Source organism: Mesoplodon mirus, assembly GCF_964341445.2.
Source record: "Mesoplodon mirus genome assembly, chromosome: 18".
Taxonomy (NCBI): Eukaryota; Metazoa; Chordata; class Mammalia; order Artiodactyla; family Ziphiidae; genus Mesoplodon; species Mesoplodon mirus.
Window position 1 is genome coordinate 51640144 of NC_138994.1, and position 14310 is coordinate 51654453.

Here is a 14310-nt window from a genome sequence, read left to right on the forward strand (position 1 = left end):
CAGATTAAAAACCCAGATATAAAAAGAAAAACATGAAGAAGAAAACAGATTATTTCTGTAGGGAAGAGAAGAATGTGAGACAGAGGAAAGATGGAAAAATCTACCTCAAAATAACATAAGCCTATATCAAAAGACACATAAACAAAGTAAAAAGACACAAACTGGGAGAGGATTTCTGCAATACTGCCAAAGGGATAATACTGAGAACACATAACGATTCCTGAAAATCAATAAGAAAAAGACCAGCAACCCCAGTAGCAAGAATAACAGCGGTGTGGCAAATATCTGAACGGGCAACTCACACACGCAAAAACAAAACAAAAACAAAAACAAACAAAAAAACTACAACTCAAGCGCTCACAAGGTGTGTGAAATGATACTTAACCTTATAGTAATCCAGTAAATCAAAACCACAATTGTGTACCATTTCGTACTCATCAGAAAGGCAAAAGTAAAAAGGTCAAAAATACCAAGTGTTGGCAGGCATATGGTGCAATGAAACTCACACTTAGGATGAGAGTATAAATTGGTTGAGGCACTTTGGGGGAAACTCAGTACTATTTCCTTACGGGAAGATGTGCATAACCCATAACACAGCACTCATATCCTTTAGAGAAATTCTTGCCCATGTAAAAAAACAAAACAAACAAAAAAAAAAACGGTTCCCTGCATCCACTGTTTGTAAAAGCAGAAGACTGGAAACAACCTAAATGCTCATCAACGGTAGAATGGATAAACAAATGGTGGCATATTCATGCAATGGAATATGATATTTTAGTGAAAATGAGTGAACTCAAACAACCTATAACAACATAGATAAATCTCAGAAAACATTATGTTGGGCAAAAAAAGCAAGTGGGGGGCTTCCCTGGTGGCGCAGTGGTTGAGAATCTGCCTGCCAATGCAGGGGACACAGGTTCGAGCCCTGGTCTGGAAAGATCCCAAATGCCGTGGAGCACCTAGGCCTGTGAGCCACAATTACCGAGCCCGCGCGTCTGGAGCTTGTGGTCCGCAACAAGAGAGGCCACGATAGTGAGAGGCCCGTGCACCACGATGAAGAGTGGCCCCCGCTCGCCACAACTAGAGAAAGTCCTCACACAGAAATGAAGACCCAACACAGCCAAAAAGAAAGAAAGAAAGAAAGAAAGAAAGAAAGAAGCTTTCATTAAAAAAAAAAAAAGCAAGTGGGGAATGATATGTATAGTACCATTTGTACAGAGTTTAAAAATATGCAAAACAAAATTATCTATCTTTTGTGAATAGATCCACACGTAACATATCAAAACATATACAGGGATGATAAAAATCAAAATCAGAATAGTGATTACCTCTGGGCATGTAGGGAGGCGAGTGGAAGGGTAGGGTCCATGGGGGACTTCGGCCATAACTGTAATGATTTACTTTATATAAAAAAGATCTAAAGCAAATGTGGGAACATGTTAAGATCTGACTAAGCTGAGTGGGAAGCTGATATTCTTGACATTATTTTCTATACTTTTATTAACTGGAACTATGTCTTTTTCTTCTTCTTTTTTTCCCACACTATGTTATTTGAGGCCTAGTGAGGATTCAACTTTATCTTCCATACAGCAAACTTTCAGAGCCTTGTCAAAATCAAAGGCATGTCTTGGCATTATTTGCTAGCAGGAAAAAAAAATCAATGATCATTTAAAAACTTATGGGGATACTTCCTGTTTTCTCTGTTTCCCAGAGATATATTATATGCATAAATAATTGTACAGTCTTAAGTGACAGGAAGAGTTTTGAATGAGCCAGACATAACTCTCTAGTGTCTCCCATATTTTGAGAGACAGGACTTTTTCAATTCCTGGCCAGTCACAATAAAATTTTGTCCTCACCAGACAGCTGTACAGATGGAAACCTTCGTCTCAGGTTTTACCAGAAGTAATGCAGTCAGAAAAGGTGGGAGCTAGTCTGATAGGCTTAGCAGCTGTCTGTGGGCAATGAAGGTGAAAGGCCCCATTTATCATGAAAATCTGCTGGCTTTCATCTTTGAAAATGGCTAAAAGTTCATCCCCCTAGGCATGAGGCATTGGGCAAGAGGTGGCCATCCACCAAATTTGTTTGAACCTCAGAGATAAATTTTGGGGTGGTGTGGCTCATTTTCTTGATGGGCTACTGGGGTGCAGATCTGGCCAGCATGCTATGCCTGGGAGGCGTCATCACCCAGCAGTGGAAAGCTCTGAGGGGTTTACTTCTTAAAGAGCCCCTACAACTCTTGGGGGTCATAATGACTATCACAGTGATGGAAACCTTGAGGAGACAAGATAAAAGGCCCACTGCTAGAAGGTAAAGGACCATATATACAACGCTAAGTTTCACTGAGGTGACACAGAAGAGACAGTTCAAGATATGAAGAATGGATGGACCAAGGTGAGGACACGCCTAGTTTCTTTCCTCTCTTCTTTTTTTTTAAAATTTAGGTGTAACTTTCACACAATAAACTACACAAAGACCAAGTACATAGCTTGATAAACTATTACATATGTATACACCTATTGCCTCATTAAAGATATGGGACATTCCTCCATCGACAGAAGAATGGATAAAGAGATGTGGCATATAAGATGTTATGGAAAAACCCTAACGAACTTTTTGGCCAATCCAACACACACACACACACACACACACACACACACACACGCAAAATGGAATACTACTCAGCCATAAAAAGAATGAAATAATGCCATTTGCAGCAACATGGATGGACCTAGAGATTATCATACTAAGTGAAGTAAGTCAGACAGAGAAAGACAAATATATGATATCACTTATATTTGGAATCTAAATGAAATGATACAAATGAAATTATTTACAAAACAGAAACAGACTCACAGACACAGAAAACAAACTTATGGTTACCAAAGGGGAAAGGGCAGGGGGATAAATTAGGAGTTTGGGATTAGCAGATACACACTACTATATATAAAATAGATGAACAATAAGGTTCTACTATATAGCACAGGGAACTATATTCAATATCCTATAATGGAAAAGAGTATGAAAAAGAATATACATATATATAACTGAGTCACTCTGCTGTACACCAGAAACTAATACAATATTGTAAATCAACTATACTTCAATTTTTAAAAAATTAAAAAAAAAAGGATATGAGACATTTCTTGCATCCCAGAAGGCTCCCTCAGGTTCTCTTCCAGTCAACGCTCTCCCTTCCTTCCTAACAAAGATGACCACACTTCTGCCCTCTGTCACTCAGGATTCGTCTACTGCTCATTAACGTGCCATGAACATTCTTGTATATGCCTTTGGGGGCCATATACCCTTATTTCTCTGGGATGGCATCTACGCAGAATTGCCGGTTCAAGGAGTAAGCATATGTTTAGCTTTAGTACAGACTGCCAGATAGTTTTCCAATTTGGAAATTGGAAATTGTGCCGATTTCCATTCCTACCAGCAATGCATGAAAGTTCCAGTTGCTTCACATCCTCACCAACACTTGGTATCATTGGCCTTTTTAATTTTAGCCATTCTAATATCATTGTGACTTTAATTTATATTTCCCTGGATGATTAATATGCTTTTTGGCTTTTTTGGTGAGCCTCTTTCTGAAGTGCCTATTCAAATCTTTTGTCATTTTTCTACTGGTTGATCATCTTTTTCTAATTGATTTGTTGAGGGTTTTTTTAAGGTGATTTTTTCAACTTTATTGAGGAATAATTGACAAATATACTTTAACTGCATATACTTAAAGTGTACAAGGTGATTATTTGATATACATATATATTGTGCAATGATAACCAAGATCAAGATAATTAACTCTCCTTTTGTGTATGTGGTAAGACTGCTTACGATCTACTCTCAGCAAATTTCAAGTATATCATACCATATTATTAATTACAGTCACCATGCTGTACCTTAGGTCCTTAGAACTTATTCATTTTAGAACTGAAAGTGTGTACCCTTTGACCTACATCTCCCCATTTCCTCCTTCCCCCAGCCCCTGGCAACTAACATTCTATTCCCTGTTTCTATGAAATTGTTTTTTTTTTTTTTCCTTTTAAGATTCCACATATAAGTGATATGTTAAGAGATTTTAGAAAGTATATACTTAGAATATGAGTACTTTGTTACATATATTGCAAATATCATCTGCTACTCTGGCTTGTCTTTTGAGAAAAAGACATCCTTAATTTTAAGTACTCCAAATAATCTCTTCTTTTATAATTGGTACTTTTAATGTTTTGTTAAGGAATCTTTGCCTAACCCACGGTCATAAAAATATTCTCTTATTATCTTCCAGGAGTTTTGTTGTCTTATCTTTCACTTTCAGAGCTATAATCCACCTGGAATTGATTTTTTTAAAACTGAGATACAATATACCATAAAATTCACCTTTTAAAAGTGTACCATTCAGTTCCAGACATCTCAACACGCCACAGATAAATTCCATACCCATTAGCGATCACATCTCTTTTCCTCCTCTCCTCCACCCCTTGCCAACCATTAGTCTACTTTCTGTCTTGTGGATTTGCCTGTTCTGGACATTCCGTATAAATGGAATCATACGTTATGTGACCTTTTGTCTGTGGCTTCTTTCACTTAGCATAATGTTCTCAAGGTTCATCTATGTTGTAGCATGTGTAAGTATTTCACTTCTATTTAGAGCTGAATAATATTCCCTTGCAAGATTAAACCGTTTTCTTTATCCATTCATCAACTGATGGGCATTTGAGTTGTTTCTACTTTTTGGCTATTATGAATAACACTGCACAAGTGTTTGCGTGAACATACTTTTCCAGTTCTTTTGGGTTTCTATCTAGGAGTGGAATTGCTGGGTTACATGGGAACTCTATGTTTAACATTTTGAGAAACTGCCAAACTGTTTCCCAAAATGGCTGCAGCATTTTCCATTTCCAGTGTATGAGGGTTCTAATTTCTCCACATCCTTGCTGGAACTGACTTTCCTATATGGTGTGTGGTTAAGGTCAAGATTAATTTTTTTCCACGTGGATATTCAATTACTCAGCACTGTTTACTGAGAAGACCATACCTTCCTAACTGAATTAGTGCCGTTTCTGTCATAAATCAAGTGTCTATGTATGTGTGGGTCTATTTCTGAACCTGACTCTGTTCTGTTGGTCCATTTGTCCCTGTGTGCTTAATTACTTCAGCATTAAAATAAGTCTTGGTATCCTGAGGTTTAAATCCTCCAACTCTGTGCTCTTTCTTTAGAGTTATTTTAGCTATTCTTGGTCTCTGCACTTCCATCCAACTTTTAGAATCAACTTATCAATTTCCATTCACACTCACATCCACCCCACCCCTACTGGGATTTTACTGTATCTAGAGATTAATGTTGGAAGAATTGACATTTTTAAAATATTGAGTCCTTTAATACATGAACATGAGCTTTCCTGACATTTTAAAGGTCTTCTTTAATGACTCTTAATATTGTATCATTTTCTGTGTAGAAGACTAGCACATTTTTTAATAGACTTATTCCTAGCTATTTAATGTCTCCTAACGCTACTGTATATGGTTTCATTAAAAATTTTTCATTTTAAATTGTTTGTTGCTGTTATATGCAAATATTAAAAATAATTTAAATACTGACCTTATATCTCACATCCCTACTAAATTTATATTCTAATAGTTTGTCTGTAGATTCTTTTGGATACTGTCATTCACAATCACGGTCTCTGTGAAATGTGAAAAATGACAGTTTTGTTTCTTCCGTTCTAATCTGTGTACCTTTTATTTCTTTAAAACTTTCTTTTATTTTTTGTTCTATTGTTCTGGCTACGACTTCAAGGGCAATGTGGGATAGAAATGGGGACAGCAGACATCCTTGTCTTGTTCCTAATGTCAAGAGAAAATCTTTCTATATTTGACCATTAAGTGTGATGTTTATGGCAATATTGTTTTTCATTAACTGATTCATTTCTTTCATGAGCTGGAGACCCGGTCTCCCCATCTCCAGGACCTTGGCGACCCTGCCAATGCTTGTAAACCCCTGTGGAGCATGGCTGTGCCTGTCTCTTTGCTCTGTGTGGCACAAAGGGAGGATCCTTTTGACTGGGTGACAGAAGAGGCTTCAAGCTCTCAGTGGGAAGGATGGCCTCATAAAAATCAAGACGGGCCAGAGCTTAATGAGACAGAGAAAAGTGAGCAGGTGGGTAGTTAAGAGATTCAAAAAGGTCTTTAGGGACTTCCCTGGTGGCGCAGTGGTTAAGAATCCACCTGCCAACGCAGGGGGACATGGGTTCGATCCCTGGTCCGGGAAGATCCCACATGCCGCAGAGCAACTAAGCTCATGCTCCACAACTTGCCACAGCTACTGAAGCCCATGCGCCTAGAGCCCGTGCTCCGCAACAAAGAGAAGCCACCAAAATGAGAAGCCCATGCACCACAACGAAGAGTAGCCCCCCGCTCGCCACAGCTAGAGAAAACCCGAGTGCAGCAACAAAGACCCAACGCAGCCAAAAATAAATAAATAAATGAACAGAAAGAAATGTAGACGTTAAAAAAAAAATCACGTTATTTTAAAAATAAATAAATAAATAAATTTATTTTTTAAAAAGTCAATATGGTCAAAATGTGGTAATATGTATGATGGAATACTGTTCAGCCTTAAAAAGAAGGAAATTCTGAAACGTACTACAGCATGAATAAACCCTGAAAGCATGCTAAGTGAAATAAGCCAGACACAAATGGACAGATATTGTATGATTCCACTTAAAGGAGGTCCTTCGAGCAGTCACATTCATAGCGATAGAAAGAATGGTGGCTGCCAGCAGCTGGGGCAGGAGGGGTGGGGAGTTAGTGTTTAATGGGAAGGGAGTTTCAGTTTGGGATGATGAAAATGGTCTGGAAGTGGATGGTGGATGTTTGCACAACAATGTGAATATACTTAATACTAGGAACTGTACACTTAAAATGGTTAAAATGTTAAATTTTATGTTATGTATGTTTTACCACAATAGAAAAAGTCAATATGGTATATAAAGATAATACAAAGGAAAATATTTATGGATCTAAAATATTTTGAGCAATATAGCTCATGTCTATACTTCATAGACATAAACTATATTGCTCAAAATATTTTAATTTTTTTAAGAATTTTTAAAAATATTTATTTATTTGGTTGCGCTGGGTCTCAGGTGCAGCAGGTGGGCTCCTTAGTTGAGGCATGCAAACTCTTAGTTGTGGCATGCATGTGGGGTCTAGTTTGCTGACCAGGGATCAAACCTGGGCCCCCTGCATTGGGAGCGTAGAGTCTTAACCACTGCGCCACCAGGGAAGTCCCCTCAAAATATTTTAGATCCACAATACAATAGATCTAGAAGGAGGCGTGTGGAGAGTCTGATTCAGGGCTCTTATTTAAACATGAGGAAACTGAGTCCAGAGCAAGGAAGCAACTGCTCATGATCACAGGGCCCATTAAAAGCAGAGCGGGGACTGGACCCCAAGTTTTAGGGTCCTTTTCCCGACACCACAATGTGCTGCTTCCTCTCTGGTAAGTAGTTTGTGCAAATGGATTCCTTTTTAAAAAAAAATAAATTTATTTATTTGTTTTTGGCTGCGTTGGGTCTTCGTTGCTGCGCGCAGGCTTTCTCTAGTTGCGGCTAGTGGGGGCTACTCTTCGTTGTGGTGCACGGGCTTCTCATTGCAGTGGCTTCTCTTGTTGCGGAGCATGGGCTCTAGGCACGCGGGCCTCAGTAGTTGTGGCACGTGGGCTCAGCAGTTGTGGTTCGTGGGCTCTAGAGTGCAGGCTCAGCAGTTGTGGCTCACGGGCTTAGCTGCTCTGCGGCATATGGGATCTTCCCAGACCAGGGCCCGAACCCGTGTCCCCTGCATTGGCAGGCAGATTCTTAACCACTGCGCCACCAGGGAAGTCCCTGGATTCCTTTTCTACTGTGTGCTCGGTCATAGATACCGTGGCCAAAAGACTAATTAATGACCCTGCAAATCCCACAAGGCTCTCTGAAAATCACAAACTAGCAAGAAGCATTACAAATACTGGTATGGTTCAGTTCCACATGCCCTTGCAATTGCTCAAGTGGACTCTGGGGCCCAAAGAGAAATAATTTACTTTATACAGTAATCAGGAAGAGAATCAAGAGTAGGAAAATGTCTCCTTTCCCATATTTGGCACAAGTATTAAAGTGTAGTCTAAATTTAGGATCTAGTACTTCTGTGGCAAAGCAGAGGCATCTGAGATTAGGCCTCAATCTTTGCTTTGACTCTCACAGCTTTCGTTAAAGTTTGGATTACAGCCACTGCAAGACTTGCAGCAGAATCTGTTTTAATCTGTGAACTTCCCTTTGTTAACTTCTTGGTTCCTAAGGTTTTGCTGCCTGAGTGATCACGCCTCCAGCTCCATGACTGCTTGGGTTTCTAAGACCAGATACTCAGGGCAAGCACAGACCCAAGCTAAACCTGAACTTCACGAGGGAATCCTCCAAGGGCCACATTGCCTTTAGTTCTCACTCACGGCCTCCCCAAGGCTGGGCCTGTTGAGATCTATGCTCTCCTGTCACCCACTCCTATTTGTCTGGGGTCTGAGAAAGTAAAACACCAGTTTCACAGATGGTTTTCTCATCCACATCTCAAAGCAGAAGTAAATACTGGCCAAATTGTATTTCTGAAGGTGCGGGCTTTGAAGCCTGAGCTGATTATTTTAACATTCTTTTAAAGAAGAGAAAATCTGAGGAAAATAGATATGACATTGGGTTCATGTGACAATATGAAAATATCATGCTACTGGACACTAAATGAGCTTGTAAGGCCTGGGCAGAGCTGCAAACTCATGGAAACATGCTCCCAATGAGTCAACTTTGTGTTCCAGTGGCTTCATCAAGTCCAGAGACAGAAACCTAGTAACTGAGAATCTAAAGCTTCTCTCAGACACACAGAGAGCAACCACTCTGTGCCCTCTCCTATCACACACAAAAGTGAGGTGAACAGAGTGGATTCCCGATAAACATGTGCTAACGAAACTGGGCGTGCTGGGGCATTATTCTGCTGTTTCCCAAGGACAGAATTCATTCTGTGTTTATGACATGCAAGAGGTAAGAATTTCCAAACACTGAAATTCTACACTCAGACAGTCCATCAGTGTCTGAATCCACGCAACCTCCCAGGAAGTTTGCTGAGACAATACTTCTGACTCTGCTAACTAAGCTGGTCAGCCAGACAGCCCGCAGCAAGCATCGACCAGATGTTTCTATGTGGGGAGATGGGCACTGACGGTGGAAACAAACGATCAGTCGTAACAGCTGGCATGTGTTGAGGGCTTCTCATATGCCTGACATTGGGTCAAGCACTTCACTGCCTTATCTTGTTTAATCCTCACAACTACCCTGTGAGGCGCTGCTGTGAGTATCCCCATTTTATAGACGAAGAAACTAAAGCCCTGGAAGGTTAAGCAACTTGTCTAAGGACAAACACCTTAGGAGGCGCTCAGTGAAAATGTTTTCAATAAATGGATGAATAATTTAAGCTGCCAGGTCATCATTCTGTCCTCAAACAGGGAAATCCGTGATTTTACTTCTCCACAGTAGCTCTGTACTAGGAAGTTATGCAGTTTGACCTACGACAAGAGCCATAAGGAACAGTCCTATCCCAGTTTCGTCTTACCTGTTCTGCTCCCACCATGCTAATTGGCTTGCACTTGAAGAGGTGGGTGATGAACTTGGGAATGAAGGAGCTGTGGATAAAAAAGAAGTGACAAATTAGGCTTATATTCTCTTTGGTCAAGAACTGCAGAAGCATTTTTTCTTTTTTTTAAGGCCCCACTTCCTTCTACAAGAAAAGTGAGAATTAAAGTAGACACTACGGTGGCCGACAAGCATCCACTCTTTTTCTTTCTAACTGTAGCCCTGGTTTTATTTAGGTAAATCCGGCCTTGGGGTGCTGGGGAAAAGCTGATCCCTCCTGAACTACAGGGGTGAGTTCTCATCAGCCTCAGACAGGCAGAGCATGGGGTCCCTTGGTGACCGTTGTTGGTGCTGATGTGGCTTGTGATCCAAGCCAGCTGGAGGGAAGGACTTCATTGCACGGCTGGGGCAAGTCTCTCTTCTTCTTTAGGGTGTTCGTGTGTTTGGATGTAACATCTAGAGCTGCCATTTTACCACTGTTCTAAGGAAGAAGCCAGGCCCAAGGAGAGCAGGGTAAGAAAAGAACCTGGGTCCTCAATGACATTGCTGAACCACTGAGGCAACCATCTTTGGATGTGTCCTATCTCTGGACTTTGGTTATATGAAATAAAAACATTCACCTCTGTTTAAGTCAGTCGGAGTCAGGGCTTCTATGACTAGTAGCTGAAAACATCCTAATAGGTAATGACAGTCGAATATACATGAGGTAGTTATGCGATCTTAAATGCAAAAACATAGGAAATAAATGCTAAGGGAGTAACGGTCAGATCAGGAAACAAAACACATGATCTCCAAAAAATTTACTGGGGACTGAAGGGCAAGCTGGGCCAGGCAGGTTGATGATGCTGGTTTGGGGAAAGAGAGAATATGATTTTAATAGGTCAGGAGGGCTTTATAGAAAAAAAACTGCAGAGGCCTGTGTAGGGGAGGCTGAGTTGTACTGGTGCAGAACAGAAGATGTGGGAACCAGAAATGCCTATAATCAGGCCAGGTTCAGAGTGAACTGACCAGAACACAGGGCCCACGACGAAGGGAGGACCATGGCAATAAAGGACCTGGAGGTCGAGGTAAAGCCTGGCCAGCCTCTCCCTCTCCTCACTCTTCAAATGCTGCTCTCAGGCTTGTGCTCGCCATGCTCTTTGCTCTCCCCACATCTTTTCCAGAATGCCCGTGCCCACTCTGTTATCCAGTGGCCTACTGGACATCCCACTGGCATGGCACCAGTACCTCGACCCCAGCATATCCAAGACTCAGCCCCACCCCAAAACCAGGCTCAGGGGACTGGATATCCTCTGCCCAGTCATCCAAGTCAGAAACCATACCCTTGCCCTCAACTCCAGTATCCAGTCCGTTCCCAGCTCTTCCCTGGATGCCCACACCCACCCCTCCTGACCATCCCCCTGCTGCCGCCCTCCTCTTTCTCACTAGAGCTCTTTCAGTTGTTTCCTAACTGGTCTCCTAGCCTTCGGCCTTATCATTTCGAATCCATCAGCTGTCAAAGAAATGTATCAGTATTTCAGATGCACATACGATCAAGACGCTCCCCTGATTACAATTCTTGCAATGGCTGCAGACAGGCCTTCCTTCACTGTCTTGACTCTCTCTCCCCAGCCCCATCTTGCTAAGCCCTGGTACGCTGTGCTTCAAGCGGGCTGGGCCACTTGCAGATCCTATGACTCTGTAGAGGCTATTTGATGCCTCTGTGCACTTGCTCACGCTGCTCCCTCTGCCTGGAACGCCCTTCCCCACGGCCTTGCAGGTCAGTGCACACACGTCTCCCGGACTCTGCTCAAGGACAGCTTCCCTATGAAGCCTTTCCTCAGTCACCTCCACCATGCCCTGCAGAGTTCACAGACCTCTAGCCTAATACGTAACCTACTCTGTTACACTTATTTGCTTACACGTCTACTTGACCGTAAGGCAAATGAAGATAGGGACCACGTCTACTAAGCCAAAGCACTTAACTCTGCATCTGGAACACAGCAGGTGCTCAACTGACTGCACGCTGAATAAACAATAAATAACAATGGTAACAGCTAACACTTTTTAAATGTCAGCATGGTACCAGCACTTTACCAGGGCGTTTTTAAGACTTCTGATTTTATCCCTCCAACCACTAGTAAGAGATCTATCATCTCCATGACTGAATGGAGGAGAATCGGCTGAGTGGATGAGGGAAGTCGCTTATGGTTCAAACAGTAGTTTCAATCAGCGGGGTGATCCTGATGTCTAAACAGGAGAGACTGTGGTTGCTTCAGAGACCCAGTGGAGGCAAAAGGAAACATCTAAGGCTGTGCATTAGTGAGATGAGAAGGGAAGTTAAAAGGAAAGAAATGTCAGCTCCAGGTATCAGATCTACGGGAATGCCTGCCGATTGAGCGGGAGGGCGTGAGAACAAGGGCCTACGTGGAAGGGACCCTCCAGGCTCTAAACCAGAGCCAAGTAGTGTGAGATTGCATTACGGCTGATGGCAATGACGCACACAGTTTATAACCTAAATTACCTCACACTAGAGTAGGCTTCGATCGTGCCCTTGAACTGGCTCTGTGTGCTAGACTATAGGGAGTAGGGGTGGGGAAAATATAGGGACCAGGGACATGTCTCTGTGGGAAGAGTTCCAGGAACGTGATGGGTGACTGCCAGAGGCTCCTCCAGGCCGTCGCAGTGGTGGCAGTTATTGCTCTGGGCTGGAGAAGGGTTTTCTCACAGCCCCCCACCTGAGGGTTCTGGTCTTCAGCTGGGATTTTATAATGATGAGAGGGTACCGTGGATTAAATGAGAAAACCACTTTCTAGATCACAGGTTAAACTTTTCCAGATGTGAGAGGTGGGCATCCTCTTCCCAGCTCACCCAGTAAGGGCTTAGTAATGAAAGCAAAGGGCTCTGAGAGAATGTGAGGCGGATGCCGGGACTAGGTAAGTAAGTGGACCCCTGACTCGCTTTAACATTAGCTCCATCAGACCCCTGTGCATCGCACTGGAGGTTCTTGGCCACGGTCAATTTTTATAGAGACGCTGTTTCTACCCGGGGTTACAGGGAGTGTCACAGTGTGATTTATCAGCAATGCTTTCAACACGTGCTAAGGAGCACCCAGAGAGTGGAGGGGTGTCAGCTCCTGGCCCACCTGCCGCCCTGCACATGTCAATGTCTCCCGGGAGAGGCCACGTGAGCCTTTCCTGACAAACTGGGAACTGAAGCTTAGGCCACAAGCCACTCCATAAGTGTTGCTCCTTAGGGATTCGTTTGTGAGGGAAAGCCTTAATTGAATACAAATTGGGAGAGATCTGGGGAAGACAGAAACTTGGAGCCCTAAATCACCCTTTGGGACTTGGATGAGAACAACCTAAATTCAGTAGCTGGGACTGGGCCCATCTTCCTGAGGCCCTTGCCTGCGAAGTCTGCCAAAATGCTTGTTTGATGCTTGGTCAGAGGAGGTACTGACCCTCCACGGTGTCCGGTCTCCAGAGAAACAGTGCTATAGCCAGATGCTGGCTGGTAAGGGACCAAACCATTTCCCCTCTTTAAAACAAGCCAGAAGTGGCCACACAGGAGGACGTGGCAGGAAGACACGCAGCGCAGTGTTCACTCCACCTACTTGGCAATGGACTGGCTCCCTGACTTGCTCTTCCCGATTTCTAGTACCTTCCCTGGGCTCATGCATGTCCACAGTGGATATATTCCAGCAGCCACAGTAACCAGTGCTATGAGGAAGGAGGAAGACAAGGCTCAAAAGAAACAACTCATGGTTCCTACCCTTAAAAAGCTTATCATCTAGTTGGAGAGACAAAATACATACATGAAATGTTGAAAAATAATTTTCATTACCCAAACCTGAGGGGAGGCAGGGGTGCCATTATGTCCACATAATTCAAATAACAGGAGCTCCCCACTCACTTCTGTCTGTCTTGATGTGGATGACTGTATGGCTGCTACTGTTATTTATGACTTTAAGTAGCAAATTTAGTTTATTATGCTTCTCTGGGGTACAAAAAAATTAGTTGGACGGCGGGGACACCTGGATTGGGCGCATGCTGGTGGTCAGCACGGCATTCAGAACAACCCCAGTGATGAGGATGTTGCAGGACTTACTTTGCAAATTTAATGCAGAACTGCGTGAAGTATTTCCGCGTGGAAGCCAGGTTGTCACGGATGATGGGGACGTTCTGTTTAATGTGAAGAATGACAGAGGTGACGTAGGGGCTCTGGTCACCAACATGCTCCACATTCTGCCACTGCATCTGAAAATGGAGACAGGGCAGGACAAGCCTTTAGATCCTCTGCTGGAGGACAGCCTTACCTGTTAGCAAGGAAGGGGCAGGGGTGGTGGACATGAGCCCGTGACTTGCTGTCACAGAGGCTGATTTGTCTTGGGGGGTTTGTCTCTCCCTGTCTGTAGGAGCTAATCATGAATAGAAACAAGTAAGCCCACCTTTTCCCTGACAGTGAAGTGTGCATCAGGTATCTTTTCCTACCCTGTCCCTCCTCAGGCTTGAAACAGCCTTCCCTCCTCATCTAAGTGCCATCTTCTTTCTAAAGGAACCCTCATCAGGCAGATGAACTGGATCGTATTCTTCTACGAGCTGCTCCACCTGAAAGGGGCTGTGGGTGGCCAGGGGAGGGATGTCTACTTCTGACCAGGCTGGCAGCTTGGGAAACCCAAGAGGCG

The 14310-nt window shown here is 43.0% G+C and overlaps 1 protein-coding gene across 2 annotated transcripts in view; it reads right to left on the reverse strand.

Annotated features, from left to right (window-relative positions):
- VPS53 (VPS53 subunit of GARP complex) overlaps positions 1 to 14310 on the reverse strand; it is a 133313-nt gene that overhangs the window by 16138 nt on the left and 102865 nt on the right. For both annotated transcript variants that reach the window (XM_082605578.1, XM_082605577.1), the window contains 2 exons: positions 13734 to 13882; positions 9625 to 9694 (listed from right to left, as the gene is read on the reverse strand). In XM_082605578.1, coding sequence (XP_082461704.1) covers positions 9625 to 9694; positions 13734 to 13882 — 219 coding nt within the window. The remainder of the gene's footprint in view (positions 1 to 9624; positions 9695 to 13733; positions 13883 to 14310) is intronic.